The following is a 23,479-nucleotide window of genomic DNA, read 5'->3' as shown; positions in this document are numbered from 1 at the left end:
TCCTGTGACCAACCATGTAGCACTTGTTCTCATACTTGAGGTAGCATTGGGTCCCGATTTGTCTGGTCTCTGATCTGTCGAGCACATACCGGTGAGAAATCTAAGAAATCTAACAGTAAAACAAGTTCCTGTGGAATTGGGATGTGGTCATCATTTTCTTGTAAAGGCAAACGTCCAAGGGGATCGGTGTTTGCCATTTGATTGCCAGGCCTATGTACAAAAGTGTATTCATGTGCTGCCAGAATTAAAGCCCATTGTTGTATTCTTGCTGAGGCCATGAGTGGTATAGCCTTGTCCTCACTAAACAATCCTAGCAATGGTTTGTGGTCTGAAACAATTGTAAAATGGCAGCCATGTACGTACTGGTGAAATTTCTTGACACCAAAGATGATGAACAGGCCTTCTTTTTCTATCTGTTAGTATCCCTTATCCACTTTGGTGAGTGTCCTTGATACATAACCTATTGTCCGTTCTGTGCCATCGTCCATCCGATGAGAGAGCGCTGCTCCCACTCCGTAGGGAGATGCGTCACATTTCAGCACCAATTCTTTCGTCTGGTCATAATGCACTAATAGATTGGACGAGTGCAACAATTGTTTCACCTTTATGAAAGCTCCTCTCTGGAGCTCCTCCCAAGAACAACATTGGTTCTTTTTGAGTAGAGAATGCAGGGGGTCCAGCACTGTAGATAAATTGGGTAAGAACTGCCCATAATAGTTGATCATTCCTAGGAATGATTTGAGCTCTGAGGCGTTCTTTGGTGCAGGTGCCTCTCTTATGGCTGTCACTTTCTCCTCAACCAGGTGAATCTATCCAGTGGCCCATACAGATTACCTCCTCGCTTGGAAAGTGCACCTTTCCTTTTTTAAATGCAAATCAGTTTGCAAGAAACATTGTAAGACTTCTAATTTTGCCAAATGCTCTTTTTCAATTAACCCCATCACCAACCCATCATCTAAATAGACCACAACCTGGAGCAGTCCCTGCAGTAAGCTTTCCATTGTTCTCTGAAAGATGGCACAAGCAGAGGAGACACTGAAAGGCAATCATATATTGGTACAACCCTTTGTGGGTGTTAATTGTGACAAATTCCCAGGAGGTATTATCCAACGCTAATTGTTGATATGCATGACTCATGTCAAGCTTTGTGTACACTATGCCTCCTGCCAGCTTGGCATACAGGTCTTTGATTTTTGGAATGGGGTGCCTGTCTAGCTTAGCTAATTAATTAACCCTCAGTTTGTAGTCTCCACAAATTCAGACGCTTTGGTCGGGTTTAAGGATGGGGACTATGGGTGCTGCCCATTCTAAAAACTGAACAGGTTGTATAACGCCCAGTTTCTCTAGTCTGTTCAGTTCAATATCGACTTTTCCCACATGGCATATGGCGCTGGTCTCACCTTCATGAATCGAGGGCTTGCTTCTGGATCCAAACGAACCTTGGCCTGCAGGCCCTGGATTTTCCCCAGTTCGTCCTTAAAGACATTGGCGTACTTTCTAAGTAGCTCTGGTAGCCCATCTGCTCTCAACTGGAAAATTTCAGCCCATTCTAACTTAATCTCCTTTAAGAAGTTTTGCCTCATGAGGCTTGGCCTTTCATCTGCTACCACCATCAAGGGTAGCTTTGCCATTGGCTTCCAGTTACTCTGCTTATGCCTTTTATTTGAATGTCTTCACCTGTATATGTTTTTAGCTTGGCGGCTGTTTCTTCTAAACTTAGTTGATGTTCACCATTATTCAGATATCTGAAAGTATGTTCCCCAATTCCTGTAGTGGAAGCTCCTGTGTCCACTTCCGTTCTAACAGGTTCGCCTTTTTCTTTCACTGTGACAAAGATTGGTTTTGTCTTTCCAACTTTCACATTAAACAACGAGTAAATGTATGAATTTGTCGCTTCAGGCTCTTCTACGTTATAGATTTTGTTGGGCTTCTTCTTTTATTTATAAGCCTGCTTAAATCTTTCCTTGCACTGCCTCATCATATGTCCATTCCTATGACAATAGTAGCATTTGATTTTTTTAAACTGCCAATCGCTAAAAAACTGACTGTTTTCACCTCTATTAAAATTATTCTTCGATTTTGCTGTTAAGCCATTTTTTTTTATTCTTCGGCTAGCGGGGGCTGTTTCCCGCTTCTTGGCAGATCTCGCTTTCTCGTGCCTTTTTCGGCTGAGATTTCCCGCCTGATGTGGAGGATGGCACCATTTTGCGCACCCTGTATTGCTTTTGAATCTCTTACTGTGTTTTCCATGGCCAGCGCTATCTCTAACGCCTTTTTGGAATCCAGATTCATTTCGGATAATAATCTTTTCTGAATCTTTTCTCTTTCACACCATACACTAAATGATCTCTGAGCAGGTCGTTCAGAGTCGTACCAAACTCACAATGTTCCGTTAGCTGCTTCAAATTTGTCATGTAGCATACAATTGTCTCACCCGGGGCTCTATTTCGCAAATTAAACCGGAACCTCTGCATCGTGACTGAGGGATTTGGTTGGAAATGACCCTTCATGAGGTCCACCAATTCATTGAAATTCTTCGAATCTGGGGCACTGGGTGCTGTCAAACTTTGAATCAACCTGTAGGTTTTGCTCCCACACGTACTCCAGAGGATCCCTAACTTAATCTCTTCCCCTGTAATCTCGCTCGCTTGAACAAAGAATGTGAGGCATTCTATGTATTGAGACCAATCGTCTACAGCTGGTTCAAAATGATCAATTCTCCCAAATTGTGGCATTTTGAGAGGTGATAACTTCTTCAATTCTAACGGAGCTTGCTACTTACAATTACTGGGTGAGGTACAGTGCCGATTTCTTTTTAACTTGATTTCTTCTGTTCAACCCTGTTTTATCCTCCACGCCAGTTTGTTGTAGAGTGGCTGAGTTGTGCTATTAATGATAGAGTTGATCAGCAGACACTTCTTGGGTGGAAACATTAAGTTTATTTACAATGTACTGTGCAGCAACTACATGTGTGCTTTCAACTCCAACTCTATCTCTACACTGGCTGCTGAGTTAGCCCGTGTTACTCTCCCTATTATTTACTACAGATCGTGTGATCTTGCCTAACAAGTATTATTCTTAAAGATACATTACACACTAAATAAAACCATAATTACTACACCATTCAATCCCCTGAATTTATTCTGCCATTCAGTTAGTTCATGGCTGATCTTTATCTTAACACCATTTACCTGTCTTGATTCTGTAACTCTTAATAACCTAATCTAATAAAAATCAATCAAACTAATTTTTCAAATTTTCAATAGGTTTGGCCTTACAGCTATGAAGAGGGGTAAATAATCTAAGCACGATAGATTTCTATTGGGTAAGGCTATCGAGGGATGTATGAAAAGGCAGCTAAAAGGAGTTACAGTACAGACCAGCCATGATATAACTGAATGGTAGAAAAGGACTGGGGGTGAATCACCTGCTCCCGATTTTTTCAAAAAGGTTTTCATTGGGATTAGAAGTCAAATGGATCAATTTTCTTATTGTATTAGGAAAGGGAATTTCTTCTGCCATGTAACCACATTGTAGGTGATAATAGAGTAACGGACAGGGAAGAGAGGCAAACTGTGCCCCTTTATTTTTCTCACCATCTGCCTGTGAGTAGAGGTTCTTTTTAATTTTTGAAACAGACTGTGGTGTGCTTCTCCAAACCCTCTGTTTGTGAAGTCAGTTTTAAGTAACTTGCAGCAAACTGTCTTTCGGGTTAAATCAGTATTGTTTATTCAGACATTCAAACCCGGGGGATGGTTGTCACAACTTCATACACACAAACAAGCACACAAGAAGGCAATAGGAAAGAAAAGTTTTACAAGTAGGAATAACTTAGAATAAAAGAAAACAAAGACAGGAATATTAATTCATGTGAATGTCAGAGCCCAAAATGTCAGAGTCCAGTGAAGGGTCCCTTCACGTAGGAGTTAAAGTTCAGGCGGGTTCAGCTAGCTGAAATCAGGAGTTGCTGAATTCCTTCAAAGTAGGTGATGATGCAGCAAGATGAGTTTGGTATACGGAGACTATGCCTGCTCTACAGGCAATGGCAGGAATCTCACAGAGAACCAGGCTTTGAGGAGATGTAGACTTAAGGCAGGCTTTGTTGTCAGCCTGGACTCCTCCTTTGGTGTTGACAGGCTGTATGTTAACAGTAGAATGTAACATTAAAACTTTCCAAAGGCCAGAGGAGCTTAGGCCATGTGATGTTGTCCATTGATGAGTCAGTTTCAGGTTAACAATCAGTTTCTATGTCTCTGGACAAAATCCATTGATGACCTTAGGAGATAGGTGGTGGCTATTAGCTCATCTGCAAGTATGTCAAGTTTTGATGGCTCTTTCTTTGTTATAAGTCCAGGCCGAGGAGACAGACTGTATGATGCCCCCCCCCACCGCCCCCAACCCGTGTTTTGTTGATTGTAATGGATCCACACAAGATAGGTGTGAGATTTCACAAGGGCAAGGGTTGAGCTTTGTTCTGTAATTGCTGTTGGAAGTTTCCAGAACTGTAGCCAACTTGCAAATCATAAACCTTTAGCAGCCATGTTTTTGGCCCAGCAGAGTCCATTTTTTAAATAAACAGAAAATAATGCTTGATTTAAACAGTTTATGATCTCTTTCATGTCATGTGGATATGACAATAGCTAAGAGCTTTATGGAGCATTGAAGTAGTTAACCAAATTACTGAGTCTAATGGGGACCTACTATAACAGTAATGTTACTGAACTAGTAATTCAAAGGCTTGGATGAATGCTTTGGAGAGATGAGTTCAAATCCCACAATGACAGAATTTCAACTCAATTAATTAAATAAACCTAGAACAAACAGATAGCCTCAGTAATGATGATAATGAAACCACTGGATTGTCATAAAAATAATCTGATGTCCTTTAGTGATGGAAATCTGCCTTCATCCTCGGGCTACCTGTAACTCGACTTCAGAGCAATGTGGTTGACTCTTAACTGCCATTGAAATGGCCTCACAAGCTAAGCAGTTGTATGAAACTATTATAGAAAAGTTAAATAAAAATAAAACTGGATGGACCACCTGACAGCGACCTAGATACTCTGAAACAACAAAGACGCACTTTGCCCAGTTCACCCTGCAAAGTGCACCTCACTAACGTATGGAGGCTTCTGCCAAGAGAGAGTCATAGAGTTATACAGCACAGAAACAAGCCCTTCCACCCATCGTGTCCATGCCGGCCATAAAGCACCTATTTATTCTAACCCCATTTTCCAGCATTTGGCCCCTAGCCCTGTATTCTATGGCGTCTCAAGTGCTCATCTAATTACTTCTTAAATGTTGTGAGGTTGGGAGAAGCTTTGGGGAGTCAAGATTGGGAGAGCCAAAATTAGGAGCCTGACAGAGCCATGCTCACTGAATCATACCTTAGAAGCAATGTCCCAAACTCCCTCATTGTCATTCCCACTGCAAGACTGACCCACTAGAGGTGAAAGCACAGTGGTATACAGTCAGGAGGGAGTGGCACTGGGAGTCCTCAATTTTGACTGCGGATCCAATGAAGTATAATGGCATCTGATCAAATATGGAGAAGGAAACCTCCTGCTGATTATCACCTATGGCCTTCCCTCAGCTGTTGAATCAGCATTCCTCCATGTTGAGCACCATTTGGAAGAAGCAGTGGCTGAGTTAGCTGAGCCCTGAAGGACATATCTGACAGCGGAAGATGGTGAGAGAACCGATAAAGAGGGACATTGCTGCAGGAGTTTCTCAGGGTATCGTCCTAGGCCCAACCACCTTAGCTGCTTCATCAATGACGATCCCTCATTATAAGGTTAGAAGTGGGGATGTTCATTGATGAATGCACAGTGTTCAATACCATTCACAATTCCTCAGATACTGAAAACTCCATACCCACACACAGCAAGACCTGAACAGCGTTCAGGCTTGGGCTGATAAGTGGCAAGTCACATTTGTAGCACACAAGTGCCAGGCAATGGCCATGTCCAAGAAGAGAGAGTATCTAACCTTCTACCTTTGATGTGTAACATCATCACCATTGCTAAATCCCCCATCGTCAACATCCTGGGGGTTACCATGAAACAGAAACTTAACTGGACCGGCCATATAAATACTGTGGGTACAACGGTAAGTCAGAGGATGGGAATTCTGCAGAGAGTAACTCACCTCCTGACTCCCCAGAGCTTGTCCACCATCTACAAGGCACAAGTCTGGATTCTCCACTTACCTGAATGAGTGCAGCTCCAACAACACTCAAGAAGCTTGATATTATCCAGAGCAAAGCAGTCCATGACCTTAAACATTCACACCCTCCATCACTGGCACACAGCAGGCAGCAGTATGTACCATATACAAGATGCATTGCAACAACTTGCCAAGGCTCCTTTGACATATTTTTCAAACTGTTAACTCCTACCACCCAGAAGAACAAGGGCAACAATGCATGGGAACACCACCACTTGCAAGTACCCCTCCAAGTGACACATCCTGACTTAGAACGATGTCACTGCTCCTTCACCATTGCTGGGTCAAATTCCTGGAGCTCTCACCCTAACCACACTGTGGGTGTATGTATACCAGTTGGACTGTAGCGGTTCAAGAAAGTGGCTCACTGTCCCCTTCTCAAGGGCAATTAGGGATGGGCAATAAATGCTGGTCTTGCATTGATGCTCATATCCCATGAACAAATAAAAATAATTTAATGCTAGCTTGTAACAAAGAAATAAATACTTGCGTTTATAGAGCATCTTTTAAAACCTCAGGACATCCCAAAGCAATTTACAGCTAATGAAGTACTTCAAATTGATGTTGTAAATTAGGGAAATGCATTCAATTTGCACATAGCAATTTCCCATAAACAGCAACAGGATATTGAACAGGCGATCTGCCTTTAGCGATGTAGATTGTAGGTTCATTATTGATCAGGTCACTTGCCCTTCATCAAATGGCACTAAAATGTGTTTATATTCACCTGAGAGGGCAGAGACAGTTTACTGTTTCATCTGAAAGTTGGCACCTCCAACAATGCCACTCTCCCTCAGTACTGTATTGGGACCATCAGGCTGGATTAAGTGCTTGAGTCTCTGGACTTGGACTTGAACCTGTTCAATGGAATCAATGGATATGGAGATAGGGCGGGAAAGTGGAATTAAGGTAGATGATCAGCCATGTTCTTATTGAATGGCCAAATAGGCTTGAGGGGCCATATAGTCTACTCCTGCTCCAATTTTTTTATGTTCTTATGAATCCATGACCTTCTGACTCAGAGGCAAGGGTGCGCTACGCACTTAGGAAGCCTGGAACTTCACAGCACAGAACATAGCACTGCCCTTCAGAAAACCATCCTGTGGAGCACTAGGCATGCAGTTGAATAGCTCAGCATTTTATGGCACCATACAAAGGGCTGAATTTTGTGGGGCCGAGTGGGGTCTCACCCACCGGCCGGAGAACCAGTAGGGAACCCCAATCTGTTCCATGGGGGAGGCCTGATGGAACTTAGTGCCCCTTAAGTGGCAACAGTCAAACCTCCCCTGCGATTGAGGTCCCCGGCAGTGGAAACCCCACCCACTGAGACTGCCTGCCAGTCAAAAGCTAACAGGTACTTGTTGGCACCAGCACCAGTGGGAGTGGTAGCAACTGGCAGCAATGCAACTATCAGAGGCCCAGAAACATTGTGTGACCTCAGACCAAAGGTGAGTAAGAGCAGGATGGGATTTGCAGTGTGGGGGCTTACAGGGTGGGAGGTTGCAGGGGGTCAGAGGCAAGGGCAGGAGTTGCTTTCGTTCTCCCCTCCTCTTCCCAATTCCGGGTTCCTCGATTAGACACAGAGTGCCTGACAACAAAGGGCCTGCCCAGGAAGTTGCAGGCAAACCTGGGTGGCTGTCTGAGGGCGGGAAAGCCAACAAACTCCAAGTACCTGAGACACCACTAAATTACAATGGGCTGGGGGATAATGGGTGTTAATTATCTCATCATTGAGTCAAACACAGACAAAAGAGCTGAACTCCCGAGGTGAGGTGAGAGTGACTGCCTTTGACATCAAGGCAGCATTTGACCGGGTGTGGCATTAAGGAGCCATAGCAAAACTGAAGTCAGTGGGAATCGGGGAAAACTCTCCATTGGTTGGAGTCATATCTAGAACAAAGGAAGATGGTTGTGGTTGTTGGAGGTCAATCATCTCAATCCCGGGAAATCGCTTCAGGAGTTCCTCAGGACTTCGGCCCAACCATCTTCAGCTGTTTCATATATGACCTTCCCTGCATCATGAGGTCAGAAGTGGGGATGTTTGTGGATGATTGCACAGTGTTCAGCACTATTTACGACTCCTCAGATACTGAAGCAGTCCATGCAGCAAAACCTGGACAATATTCAGGCTTGGGCTGATAAGTGGCAAGTAACATTCACACCACACAAGTGTTAGGCAATGGCCATCTTCAACAAGAGAGAATCCAACCATCTCCCCTTGATATTCAATGACATTACCATCACTGATTCCCCCACTATCAACATCCTGGGGGTTACCATTGACAAACAACTGAACTGGATGAGCCATATAATGGCTGTGGCTACAAAAGCAGGTCAGAGGTTGTGACTTCTGCGGAGAGTAACTTACCTCCTGACTCCCAAAGCTCTGTCCACCATCTACAAGTCCAAGTCAAGAGTGTGATGGAATACTCTTCACTTGCCTGGATGAGTGCAGCTCTAACAACACTCAAGAAGCTTAATACCACCTAGGACACAGCAGCCAACTTAATTGGCACCCAATCCAGCACAATAAACATTCACTCCCTCCACCACTGACGCACAGTGGCAGCAGTGTGTACCATCTACAAGATGCACTGCAGCAACTCACCAAGGCTCCTCTGTCAGCACTTTCCAAACCTGCAATCTCTACCACCTGGAAGGCCAAGGGCAGCAGATGCATGGGAGCACCACCAGCTGCAAGTTCCCTTCAAGTCACACATCATCCTGACTTGAAAATATATTGCCGTTCCTTCACTGTCACTGGGTCAAAATCCTGGAACTCTCTTACTAACAGCACTGTGGGTGTACTTACACCACATGGACTGCAGCGGTTCAAGAAGGGAGCTCACCACCACCACCTCAAGGGCAATGACAGATGCGCAGTAAATGCTGGCCTAGCCAGCGACTCCCGCATCCAATGAACGAATAAAAAAAAATGCGGCTGGGAATCCCACATCAGTCCCTTCCACCCTCCCACGTAATCTCTTGCCACCATGGTTCCCTCCGCAAAGGTCTGCATTCAGTCCAACTCACAGTCTATGATTACCATTACCAAGCATTTGAAAGGAGCGAAATATTTTAGGTTGAAGCAAGCAGGAAGTTGAGGAAGGGCCATTGCTGTAAGTGTTCAGTGGCATCATCACATGACCAAATCTTATTTACAAAATTGATTTATATTAATAAATCAATTAAGTGACATGACATTTTGATGGATGGCTATACAAGTGTTTTGTATTGTTTTTAATAAAGGTCTTTTAGCTGCTGCCTCTAATTTGCATAATATGTTTGAAGTTTGCATTGTGTTCTCTGAGGAATAACATGAGCGTACGGTCACTCTTGGCAAATGTGACATCTAATTTGTTCACACTAGATAGCACAGAAAAGCAAATAAGATGAATGACCAGTTAATTTGTTTTTTTGGTGGGTGCGAGCTGAGTTTGTGCTGGCCAGAAACAAGCCTGGAAAATCTCCTGCCTATTTTCAAGTTGTGCCACGGACTCTTTAACATCCAAACGAGTAGGTGGACATGACTTTGATTCAATGTCTCACCCAAAAGAATATAAGCCTTCATAAACTGCCCACCCCCCCACATCAGTACTGCACTGAAGTCCTTCATGAGTGCAAACCTGTGCATTTTTTCATAAGACTATGAAGAAAGGGCACAGGGACTAATTGGACTGCTTTTTGAAAGAGCCAGCACAGACTTGATGGGCCGAATGGTCACTTTCTGTACTGTGGTGGTGATGTATTGCAGTTCACTCAGGGAGTCCAGGTTGCTGTGGCAACGTGCACTTCTACATGCATGTTGTAGTCTCAAGCTATGCATAGTGATGGTAGAGGCGCTAACTTTCTTTCCATCACATATAGCTGACCAAGAATCCCTCCCACTCTCACCACCTGCCATTGGCTTGTGTTGGAAGGGTTTCCAGGTTGATATTCAACCTGTTTGGCTGCATTATGAATGCACCTTCCTCAGCCATCAAGTCCTGGGGTGGGACTCAAACCCAACACTTCTGGCTCAGTAGTAGGGACACTACCCATTGCATCACAAGACCTCCATTTCTATGCTGTATTATTCTAGGATTCTACATCTCTGTCTGGTTGGGTCTTGTGTTTAAATTACTGGTGTGTCAGTAACTCTTCTGTCTATCAGAAGCAAAGCTGCACAATGCCATGCTTAATCCTGTTACTGTACAGTGTGTGTACTGTAATTGAGATGATTTACTAATCCTAGTTGTGGACATTCTTCGGGAGCAGAGGGCAAAGGCTATAGTCTTAAGATCCAAAGAGATATTGTCTGTCAACCAAAACTGTCATTGAGCCATTGCATAATGGAGGTTCACCACCCTCTGAGAGAAGAAGTTTCTCCTCAACTCAGTTCTAAATGGTCGACCCCATATCCTGAGACTGTGACTCCTTGTTCTAGACCCCCCCAGCCAGAGGAAATATCATCCCTTAATTGCCATAATCCCATAATTGCAGGCCCTTTGTTGTCAGGCACTCTGTGTCTAATCGAGGAACCCGGAATTGGGAAGAGGAGGGGAGAATGAAAGCAACTCCTGCCCTTGCCTCTGACCCCCTGCAACCTCCCGCCCTGTAAGCCCCCACCCTGCGAATCCCATCCTGCTCTTACTCATCTTTGGTCTGAGGTCACACAATGTTTCTGGGCCTCTGATAGTTGCATTGCTGCCAGTTGCTACCACTCCCACTGGTGCTGGTGCCAACAAGTATCTGTTAGCTTTTGACTGAAACAAGAATGAATGAAGGAAGAGTGTGCGTTCATATAGTACCTTTCACAACCTCAGAACAAGCCAAAGAGCTTTATAACCGGTGAAGTACATTTGAAGCGTGGTTACTGTTTTAATGTCGGGAAACGCTGCAACCAATTTGTGCAAAGCAAGGTCCCACAAACAGCAATGAGGCAATGATCAGATGATCTGATTTTAGTGATGGTGTTTGAGTGATAAATATCAATCAGAACTTCTCTACTTAACATAGAAACATAGAAAATAGGGACAGGAATAGGTTATTCGGCCCATCGAGCCTGCTGTCCCATTCAATTTAATCATGGCTGATCATCTATCTCAATGCCGTACTCCTGCTCTCTCCCCATACCCCTTGATGTCTTTAGAGTCCAGAAATCTATTTCCTTCTTAAATATATTCAGTGACTTGGCCCCCACAGCCTTCTGTGGTAGAGAATTCCACAGGTTCACCACCCTCTGAGAGAAGAAGTTTCTCCTCAACTCAGTTCTAAATGGTCGACCCCACATCCTGAGACTGTGACTCCTTGTTCTAGACCCCCCCAGCCAGAGGAAATATCATCCCTGCATATCCATCCCTGTCAGAATTTTATATGCGTCAATGAGATCTCCTCTCATTCTTCTAAACTCCAGTGAATACAGGCCTAATCAGTCCAATCTCCCCTTATACGACAATCCTGCCATCCCAGGATGGTAACCTTCGCTGCACTCCCTCTATGGCAAGTATACCCTTTCTTAGGTAAGGAGACCAAAGCTGCACACAATACTCTAGGTGTAGTCTCATTAAGGCCCTGTACACCTGCAGTAAGATATCCTAGCTCCTGTATTCAAGTCCTCTCGCAATGAAGGCCAACGTACCATTTGCCTTCTTAACTGCTTGCTGCACCTGGATGCTTGCTTTCAGTGATTGGTGTGTAAGGACGCCTAGGTCCCTTTGCACATCAGCATTTCCCAATATATCACCATTTAAATAATACTCTGCCATTCTGTTTTTCCTACCAAAGTGGATAACTTCATACTTGTCCACGTTATACTGCATTTGCCATGTATTTGCCCATACACTCAACCTGTCTAAATCGCCTTGAAGCCTCATCACTCACCTTCCCACCAAGTTTCAGCAAGTTTCAGTCATCAGCAAACTTGGAAATATTACATTTGGTTCCCTTATCCAAATCATTGATACATATTGTGAATAGCTGGGGCCCAAGCACTGATCCCTGCAGTACTCCACTAGTCACAGCCTGCCACTTCAAAAAAGACTCATTTTTTCCTACTCTCTGTTTCCTGTCTGCTAACCAATTCTCAATCCATGCCAATATATTACCCCGAATCCCATGTGCTTTAATTTTGCACACTAACCTCTTATGTGGGACTTAATCAAAAGCTTTCTGAAAATCCAAATGCACCACATCCACTGGTTCTCCCTCATCTATTCTGCTAGTTCCTACCTCAAAGAACTCCAGTAGGTTTGTCAAACATGATTTCCCTTTTATAAATCCATGTTGACTTTATCTAATACCATTGATATTTTCTGAGTGTCCTGTTATCACATCCTTTATAATAGATGCTAGCATTTTCCCTACTACTGAGGTTAAGCTAACCAGTCTGTAATTAGCTGTTTTCTCACCCCCTCCTTTTTAAAATAGTGAGGTTACATTTGTCACCCTGTAATCTGCCAGGACAGTTCCAGAATCCACAGAATTTTGGAAGATGACACCTACAGAGCCCTGGCAATTTATCAGCTTTCAGTTCCATTGATTTCTCCAGCACTATTGTTTTAGTAATACTAATTTCCTTCAATTCCTCCTTTTCACTAGACCTTTGGTTCCCTACTATTTCTGGGAAGTTATTTATGTCTTCCTCCATGAAAACAAAACTAAAGTAGTTGTTTAATTGTTCTGTCATTTCCTTGTTTTCTATTATAAATTCTCCTATTTCAGACTGTAAGGGGCCTACATTTGCCTTCACTAATCTTTTTCTTTTTACATACTTGTAGACGTTTTTACAGTCTGCTTTAATGTTCCTTGTAAGTTTACTCTCATACTCCATTTTTCCCCTCCTAATCAATCTCTTGGTTCTCCTTTACTGAATTCTAAACTGCTCCCAACCCTTAGGCTCGTGACTCTTCCTAGCAACCTATATGACTCCTCTTTGGATCTAATACTATCCTTAATTTCTTTTGTTAGCCATGGTTGGGCCCCTTTTCCTGTTGTCTTTTTGCACCAGAAAGGAATGTATAACTGCTGCAATACATACACTTGTTTCTTAAATATTAGCCATTGTTTATCCAAAATCATGCCTTTAATGACGTTCCCAATCTGTCTTAGTCAACATACGCGTCATACCTTGTAGTTTCTTTTGTTAAGATTTAGGACCCTAGTTTCGGATTGGACTACTTCACTTTCCATCCTAATGAGAAATTCTATCATGTTATGGTCACTGTTCCCCAAAGGACCCCACACAACAAGATTATTAATTAACCCCTTCTCATTTGTCTTCACTAATCTTCACTAATACCAAATCTAGGATAGCCTGTTCCCTAGTCAGTTCCTCGACATCCTGGTCTAAAAAAACCATTTCATTCACACTCCAGGAATTAATTCACCACAGTATTGTTGCTAATTTGGTTCGCCCAGCCTATATGTAGATTAAAGTCACCCATGATTACTATAGCACCCTTGTTCCATGCATCTCTAATTTCCTGTTTAATGGCATCCCCTACCTTAGCACTACTGTTTGGAGGCCTATAAACAACTCCCACTAATGTTTTCTGCCCTTTGTTGCTTCTTAGCTCCACCCAGCATGATTCTACATCTAGATTTTCTAAGCCAATATCCTGTCTCACTATTGCATTGATTTCATCCTTAACTAATAATGCCACACCACCTCATTTTCCTTTTTGCCTGTCTGTCTTAAATATCAAGTACCCTTGGATATTCAGCTCCCAGCCTTGGTCACCCTGCAGCCATGTCTCCATAACCGCAATCATATCATACCCTTTTACATCTATTTGCACTGTTAAATCATCTACCTTATTGCGAATGCTCCGTGCATTCAGATGCAATGCCTTTAGACTTGTCTTTTTAACATTTCTACGCATACTTTTTGTGCCATTTCCCTATTTGCTGCTAGCCCATGTTTCCTCTACCTTCCACTTTTGCTTTCTATTTTTCTGTCTTTCATTCCTATCTTTGCTTCCCTCTCTTGCGCCTCCCTGCTCGGGTTCCCCTCCCCCTCCCAATCTATTTTAAACCCTCCCCCACAATACTAGTGAATCCCCCTGTGGGGATATTGGGTCCCGGTCCTGCTGGGGTGCAACCTGTCCAGCTTGTACAGGTCCCATCTTCCCAGAATTGATCCCAATGCTTCAGGAACATAAATCCCTCCCTCCTACACCATCTCTCCACCCATGCACTCATCTGGTCCATTCTTCTATTTCTGATCCTGCTAGCACGTGGCACTGGGAATAATCCTGAGATTACTACCTTTGAGGTCCTGCTTTTTTATTTATTTTCTAGCTCCCTATATTCTGCTTTCAGGACCTCATCCCTCTTTTTACCTATGTCGTTGGTGTCACCCTCCCCCCTCAAAATGTTCTGTTAGCCACTCAGTGACATCCTTGACTCTGGCACCAGGGAGGCACCATACCATCCTGGTGTCACGTCTATGGCCGCAGAAACGTCTATCTGTTCCACATATGATAGAATCCCCTTTCACTTTTGCTCTCCCACTTTTTTTCTCCCCCTCTCTGCAGCTGAACCACTCGTGGTACCACGGACTTGGCTCTTGCTGCATTTCCCCTCAGAAACCATCTCCCCCAGCCGAAACCAAAACGGAAAATCTGTTGAAGAGGGAGATGGGCCCAGGACACTCCTGCACTACCTGCCTAATGCTTTCACTCAGTCTGGCAGTCACCCATTCCCTTTCTACCTATGCACTCTTTACCTGCGATGCGACCAGCTCACTGCACATGCTATCCATGAAGATTTCAAATTTGCGGCTGCTCCACAGTGATTCCAGGTGCAGCTTTGCAGTGTCCAGTGCCTTCAGCCATTTCTTGATATCACGTGGAGTGAATGGAATTGGCTGAAGACCAGTATCTGTGATGCTGGAGGCCTCAGCGGAAGGCCGAGATGGATCATCCACTCGTCACTTCTGGCTGAAGATAGGTACAAATGATTCAGCCTTCTCTTTTCCACTGATATGCTGGGTCCCCAACCATTGTGGATGGGATGTTTGTGGAGCCTCTTCCTCTTGTTAGTTGTTTAATTGCCCACCATCACTCATGACTGGATGTGGCAGGACTGCAGAGCTTAGATCAGATCCATTGCTTGTGGAATCACTTAGCTCTGTCTATCACTTTCTGCTGATGCTGTTTGGCACACAAGTAATCCTATGTTGTAACTTCAGTAGGTTGGCACCTCATTTTTAGGTATGCATGGTACCGCTCCTGGCATGCCCTCCTGCACTCTTCATTGAACCAGAGTTGATTCCCGGCTTAATGGTAATGGTAGAGTGGGGGATATGCCGGGCCATGAGGTTACAGATTGCGGTCAAATATAATTCTGCTGCTGCTGATGGCCCATAGCCGTTCATGGATGCCCAGTCTTGAGCTGATAGATCTGTTCGAAATCTATCCCGTAGTGCCACCCAACACAATAGAGGGGATCCTCAATGTGAACATGGGACTTTGTCTCCACAAGGACTATTCAGTGTTTACTTCTACCAATTCTGTCATGGACAGACGCATCCACGATATACAGAATTAGTGAGGCTGAGATAAAATAGGTTTTTCCCTCTTGTTGGTTCCCTCACCACCTGCCGGGAGCTAGTAGCTTTGACCTTTAGGGCTCAGCCAGTTCGGTCAGTAGTGGTGCTACTGAGCCACTCTTGGTGATGGACATTGAAGTCCCCCACCCAGAGTACATTCTATGCCCATCACCACCCTCAGTGCTTCTTCCAATTTGTGTTTATCATGGAGGAGTACAGATTCATCAGCTGAAGGGTATGCGGTAATCAGCAGGAGGTTTCCTTGCCCATGTTTGACCTGATGTCACAAGACTTCATGGGGTCCGTATCGATGTTGAGGACTCCCAGGCCAACTCCCTCCCAACTGTATACCACTGTGCTACCACCTCTGGTGGGTCAGTCTTATTGGTGGGACAGGACATATCCAGGGATGGTGATGTCGGTATCTGGGACATTGTCCATGAGTATGACTATGTCGGACTGTTGCTTGACTAGCCTGCGGGACAGCTCTCCCAATTTTGGCATAACCCCCCAGATGTTAATAAGGAAGACTTTGCAGAGTCTGCAGGCCTGGTTTTGCCATTTTCGTTTCCGGTGCCTAGGTCACTGCTGGGTGTTCTGTCTGGTTTCATTCCTTTTGGACTTCATAGTGGTATGTGTTAGAAAATAGAGATAGCTTAAGTAAGTTATACTTGTATTTGTACATGTTAGGAATGAATTTTAGCTTTAAAGTTCAAGTTTCACTTGTATTTCTGCATCTGTAAGTTATGAACGGTCAAATGGAGTTTTAGTTTCACTTTAAAAGGCTGCTTGCATTTCTAATGAGACATTTAAGACCCCTAAAAAGTGAAAGTAAACACACAAGAGTGGGAAAAACAGTGCTAGCAACAGGGGGCCAGATAAGCAGGTTCCTCCCACAGACACACACACACAAGAAGAAAGACAGCAGTTTGTTTTGGAAGCTGATTGAGTTCAGTTGGTTTGAAGGCAGATGTGAAGCAGAAGCAGCCTAAAAGGGGATAGTTGTCAAGCCTAAGCTAAGAAAAACCCCAAAAGTCCAGGGAAGTGGAAGAAGAGAAAGTCCAAAGAAGACCTTCTAGTTAAAGGAAGGACAGGAACCTGGGAAAAGGTCTTGTTAAGCAAAGTTAAGAGTGAGGGGCAGAGAGAAAGGCTCCAAGCTTCAGATTTAAAGTGAGAACAGCTTACAAGAAGCAAGAAGATTCAAAGAGACAACTGAAGGTCTGTAATTCTTTGCTATGGGCATGTGAAGCAGTGATGTACTGTTAAGGCTGAGTTGGTGAGAGAGAGTGCATGGAAGACAGCTTGAGTGCATATGGTGACCCAGGGAAGAAGAACATCAGAAGGAGAGTTCGAAACCCTGGAGGTGAACCCTTGTGGAAGGTGTCTGAGTAAAACGTCAGTTTGGGAGAAGATTCCAAGGCGAGTAGAGATTGGAATCCCTCGTTTGAAGGACAGAATTCAGAATTCAGTGACACTGGTTGGCTCACGGTGTGACAAACATCTGGGGGGAGTTGAGGAGAGATCCATAGCATCTGTTTGAGGTGGCATCTGTCACTTGGTTTCAGAGTGTGGCGTGTCTGACCACAGGGTGCCATAGGTTTACATGGACTGTGTATTTACTGTGAACATTAGAGTATAAGATAGCTTTTGTAACTTGTATTATCCTTACAAATCTGTATACATCTGTAAAGTTATAGTTGTGGGTGAAGGAGTACTGTAACATAGCTCACCTTTTCTTGTTGAATAAATGTTTTATTCTTTTGTTGAAAGTTCATCAGCTGACTCCTATGTCTCTGTTCAGTAGTTACTCTCACGTATCTAAACATACAAGATTAAAAGTTAGGATCTATCAAGCTGGGTTCCACTCTGGGATCAGGCTTGTCTTGGGGTAACCTCAACTTGGATCATAATATATGATACAACTGAGTTGCATGCTAGGCCATTTCAGAGGGCAGTTGAGGGCCAGCCACATAGCTTTTGGGTCTAGAGTTGCATGTAGGCCAGACTGGGTAATGACAACAGATTTCCTTCCCTAAAGGGCATGAGTGAACCAGATGGATTTTTATGACAATCAACGATAGTTTTGTGGTCACTATTACCATGACTAGCTTTTGATTCCAGATTTATTAATTGAATTTAAATTCCACCAGCTGGCGGGATTTGAACCCATGTCCTACAGTGTTAGCCTGGTCCTCTGGATTACTCATCCAGTGGCATTAACGTTATCACTACACCATCCCCACTTCCTCTACCCTCCTCATCCCCCGCCCACACGAACCCCAATAATAGTGACCAAACCTTCGTTCCATTTTTCTCTAACCACTATTTTAATGGAGGGTTACATGGAAATTATAGCACAAACACAAGCCATTCGAACAACTCGTCCATGCTGGTATTTATGGTCCACAGGAGCCTGTTTAACCTTTTATGTTAATATGCTAATATCGCCTTTAAAATAATGAATTTGAGGATATGTTCAATTTGGTCCATTGTTAATGCCAACAATGGTTTCTGTAGCCCCATGTTTAGAAGTTTTAAAAAACAGAGAATGCTTGAAGCGCACAGCAAGCTGATCGGCATCCAAAAAAGGAAACAGTAGTGAAATGTTTGTGCTCAAATCTACAAGCGGATTTTGAAGCAAATTTGGCAGAGGAATAAGAGGCCATTTACTGCATTGTGTCTGTGCAGGCTCTTTGCAGGACCAATCCAAAACTAATCCCATTGCCTTGCTTTTTACCCATAGACATGTATTGACCTCTGCTTCTAATGTTTGTTGACTCTTCCCAGTTACCTCTGGTTTAACTATTCGTTTTATCAAAGCATTTCTCCACCCTCGCCTTTCACTTTTTGGAATAATTTACAACTAGCTCATTGGTGGAAATTGCCTAACCTTGGTCATCCACTAAACCACTTCATAATTTAAAAAAAACTTGATTCAATTTCATTTTGGTCTTCTTGACTCTTCAAATTTAACTCATCAAAATTAATAGATCCTTATTCTGCTTGAAAATAGAAGCTGTCTATTTAGAGGAGTTAAATCAGCATTCCCTCAAGCCTGTACCCCCCCCCCCCTCATTCCCTCAAATCGGCTTCTTCAGGGCAGATTCAGATAAGACAGTGAGCCATTTCTAACATGTTTAAGGAGAATGCATTGAACAAAATAATGAGGAGTCTGGACAGAGTGAATAGGGAGAAACTGTTCTCGCTCATAAATGGATCGAGAACCAGGGGGCAAAGTTTTAAAGTGTTTTGCAAAAGGAGCAAATGCGAGGTGAGAAAAAACTATTTCACACAGTGAGTAGTTAGGGTTTGGAATGCACTGCCTGGAAGTGTGGTGGAGGCAGGTTCAACTGAGGCATTCAAGAGGGCATTGGATGATTATGTGCAGGGTTACAGGGAAAAGGCAGGAGATTGGTACTAAGTTAAAATGCTCAGAGAGCTGGTGGAATCGTCCCAGATTGGCACAAAGTGCGATCGAAGGCAGGAAAAAAGACGTTTTACCCACTGGCGGCAATGGTGGGTTTTTGCCCCGTATCATCCTCTTCCCGCCTCATTAACTATGCAGCAATAAGAAATACGCCGTCTCGCTAGTGGGCAGCCTCCAATTTGCCCGCCATGCCCGTTACCATGCCACTTCCTCATGGTGGGTGCCATATTTAAACTGCAGCCGTGCGCACACTTCTCAATGTTTGCAGCTCAGGACTGCTCCAGTGAACACATGGTCCCAAAAGCCAGGAAGAGTGCAGCCCCCGATTCAGCGACGCATCCTTGGGGCACCTTTTGGATGCTGTCGAGGCTCGCTGCGATGTCCTCTACCCATTCTCTGACCGCAGTACGCCCAAGAGTCTCACTACTCTGGTTTGAGAGGTGGTGGCAGAGGTGGTCAGCACCAATGCTGCTCACAAGAGATCGGCCATCCAGTGCAGAAAAAGGATGAATGATCTCATCTGTGCCGCCACGGTAACTCAACCACCTCATCACTCTCAACTCACCCTTTCACAAGCCCATCATAAATTCACTGGCATCTCACTCACTGCCAGCTCAAGGGACATCATCACTTACTCTCTCACACAAACCCTCACACCTCCATCTGGCCTCATCTCCTCTGGAGACTGCCACCTCAGCTCTCACCAGCTTGAGGTCGCTTGCACCGATCAACATTTGCCCCCCAACACCCTGCGGTATCCCCCTTCCTCAGTACAGCCCTCGGCCTGCAGTCATTTCCCTTGTCTGAGGCCACTTCTCCCCCTTCCCCAGACAAGCCCTAACCCTGCAGCCGTTGAAAAGCCATCCTGTCTTTTGACTGGTCTGGTAGGTAGAGACCTGCCCGTGAGCCCCCCCTAAAAGTGATGTGGTTCTGTCTGTGAAGCCTGGCGCTGATGACTGCGAGTGCTGCCCAAAGCAAGGTCGGCAAACAAACCTCGAAGTCCCGAGTGAAGTGCCGCTCGGCAGGTGCACGTTGTTTATGTACAGTTGTGAAACACGTTGGTGTGCAATCACGCCAACGCGCCCAGATGATCCAGCGTGGGGGAATGATTCCGGCAAGCAGGGCTTATAATGAGATGCTGAAGCATTGAAATTAGGCTCCCGACATGCGGCAGCAGGAAACACGGCCCACCTTTGACGGGTGGAGCGGACGATTGCAAACTGGTTTCACAACGGCGTAAAACAGCTTTTTGGGCTTCTCGCCATGTTGCCCACTCACACCCACCATGACGCCCACTGCCAAGGGGACCAGATAATCTCACCCGCTGTGTCTGGGCTTTTGTTTCCTCAGTGTTTCAACTTAAACATCTTTATTCTTGTGATTAAAGCTTTCGTGCTCCAAACACCGCTCTCCACCTCTGTAACCTGTAACAGGGAAGAGGACGCAAAAGAGGCTAGAGTCAGAGGGATATAAGGCTTGGGATGGCGTAGCATCACCCACCTCTGCCCCTGCCTCAGCTCATCTGCTGCTGAAACCCTCATCCACGCCTAATTGCGTCTCGACATAACTATTCGAAAGCACTTCTGGCTGGCCTCCCATCTTACAGATACAATCCAAAACTCTCCTGCTCGTTTCTTAACTCAAATTAAACTTTGTTCACCCACCAACACAGACTCGCTGACCCTCATTGAATGGTCCCGGTCCAGTAATGCATCAACTTTAAAATTCTCATCTTTGTTTTCAAATCCCTATCTCTTTGGCCTCCTGCAGCCTTACAAATCTCTGCGATACCTACACTCTTCCAATTCTGGTCTCTTGCGCATCCCCGATTTTAATCGCTCCGCCGTTGTCAGATGTGCCTTCAGCAGCGTTGGCGCGAAGCTCTGGAATTTCCTTCCTAAACCTCTCTGTCTTTCTACCTCTCTCTGCTCCTTTAAACCTACCTCTTTGATCAAGTACTTGGTCATCTGTCCTAATACCTCCTTATGTGGCTCAGTGACAAATTTTGTTTGATGACGCTCCTGAGATGGTTTACTATGTTAAAGGTGCTGTATAAATGCGAGTTGTTGTTTGTGGGTGAGTTATCATATCCAGTTATACCCTGCACCTTTGTAAGTTGTTGTGTTGCTTCTGAGACAAAAAATGTTGGCATGATACTCTTTTTGACTTTGATTAGTTCTCAAAGGGCCTAATAATGCAGTGGGTATGTTACTGGACTAATAATCCAGAGAAGGTGAAATCAGGTGCCACCTTAGCAGTTACAGATATTTGCAATTATCTTTAAGAAATCTGGAAATAAAAAGCTGGCTTGAGTAAAAGTGACCATGAAACTGTTATATTATCCCAACTGACTATATTCAAATGCAGAACTGCAGCAAGGGCCCTGTCGCTGTGACATTGGGTTTATATAATATTCACGGAAAGCCAGTGCTTTATGAAGTGTGAAATATAAACTAGCTCTGTGACCAATTATTAAAATATTATCCAGAATAATTCAGGTTGTGTAAGCAGACGCTATGTGGGTAGATTTACAATTGGTTTGAGATGGGTTCAATTCTGTGAAAAGTATGAAAACCTTGTTGTAAGACCGACCTACTTCTCTTACAGGTGCATATAGTAAATTGCCTTATATGTCTCCATGTACCTCATGTGCAGTTGAATGCTTTGAATGGTAATCAACTTCTTCTGTATTCATGAAAGTCACAGCTAATTTGTGCAGAGCAAGATCCTGCAAAACGCAAGGAGATGAACAATCAATGCAGCTATTCATTGGAGGAATCATGTCAGCCAGGACATCGGGAGAATTCTCATTTAAATTTCAATTAGTTCTGTAAAATCTTTAACACATCTCTGAAACAGGAATTGGGTATCATTTGAATGTCTCAGCTCATCCCTCAGCACTACAACTTGTGTTTTCTTTCTCTTCTTTTGAATATTTATCCCTCAATCAACATCACTATAACAGATTGGTTATCATCACATTGCTGTTTTTGGGATCTTGCTGTGTGCAAATTGACTGCTCTGTTTCCTGCATTACAGCAGAGACTGCACATCACAGAAGTATTTCATTGGCTGGAAAGCACCTTAGCACATCCTGTGGCCATGATAAGCGCTATAAAAATGCAAGTTTTCCTTTAATCAAGACTTTTTCCTGTGTCTCTATCGTGTTGCTTTTTCTTTTTAAAGACGGAGCCGGAATTGACAGAAGAAACAAACGTGGACCGAGTCGCGGAGCCTCGGACTGCCACCCGAGCAAGACAGGCCAAAGGACACTCGGAATCTTCCACCCTCAGCTCCCAGCCGTCGATCGACGAGGTCAGGCAGCACATGCACCAGCTCCTGGAGGAAGCATTTAGCCTGGCCTCTGCTGGGCGGGTCGCACATGGCCGTCACCAGCTGCACTATGCCACAGGTCAGCCGTTACCCTACACAGAGCTGGTGACCAGTGCCCCAGGAACCATGAGCAGATCGAGGGCCGGACTCCAGTGGGTTCCTGCATACGGACAGGATATGTGCCAATATAGTTTGCCCAGACCTGTGAGTACTACATCTCCTTACTCATGCACCACATTATGGAACATAATAACAAAGGAACACAAGGAAGCCGTTCAGCCCTTCAAACTTGATCCATCATTCAAAGATGGTTCCGTACCTTTTTGTACATTTGCATAACAAAAGTCTAATGATCTCAGATTTAAATTCATTAATTGATCCCACATTTACTACTTTTTGTTGGAGAGTGTACCTTGCTTTCCCCACCCTTTGTGTGAAGAAATGATTTCCAACTTCTCTCCTCAAGGGCCTGACTCTGATTTTAAGGCAATGTCCCTTGTCCTAGACTCCCATACCAGTGCAAAAGATTTCTCCCTATCTGTCTTACCAATTCCTTTCAAAATCCTCAATCCAATCACTCCTTAACCTTCCAAGGAAAGAAATGATACCTGAAAATATAAGGACAGGTTGCACAGACTAGGTTTGTGTTCCTTCGAACATAGAAGGCTAAGGGGTGATTTAATTGAGGTGTTCAAGGTGATTAAAGGGCCAGAATTTTACTCCCTCTGGGAGCAGGTGGGTTTTTTTTTTGGGGGGGGGGGGTTAATGTAAAATTGGGTGGGATGGCATAAGGTGCCATGCCCATCATTTACCTGCCTCCACTGGTATTTTACCAGCAGTGAGGCAAGGCCACCAGGTAAATCCTCCCAGCCTGGCTCGGGGCTTGAGTTGGTGGGGGGGTTGCTTCCTGTTCAGGCATCCTCTGCCCCATGGAGGCCCCGTCAGCAGAGAGGGCCTTCCCT

General features: G+C 44.4%; 1 protein-coding gene across 1 annotated transcript in view; it reads left to right on the top strand.

Moving 5' to 3' along the window:
* Positions 1 to 23,479, top strand: part of kiaa1549la (KIAA1549-like a) — a 241,453-nt gene that overhangs the window by 196,024 nt on the left and 21,950 nt on the right. The window contains exon 15 of the mRNA XM_078547885.1: positions 22,371 to 22,721. Coding sequence (XP_078404011.1) covers positions 22,371 to 22,721 — 351 coding nt within the window. The remainder of the gene's footprint in view (positions 1 to 22,370; positions 22,722 to 23,479) is intronic.

Source organism: Cetorhinus maximus, chromosome 9 (assembly GCF_964194155.1).
Source record: "Cetorhinus maximus chromosome 9, sCetMax3.hap1.1, whole genome shotgun sequence".
Classification (NCBI taxonomy): Eukaryota; Metazoa; Chordata; class Chondrichthyes; order Lamniformes; family Cetorhinidae; genus Cetorhinus; species Cetorhinus maximus.
This window is presented reverse-complemented; position numbering and strand designations above follow the sequence as displayed.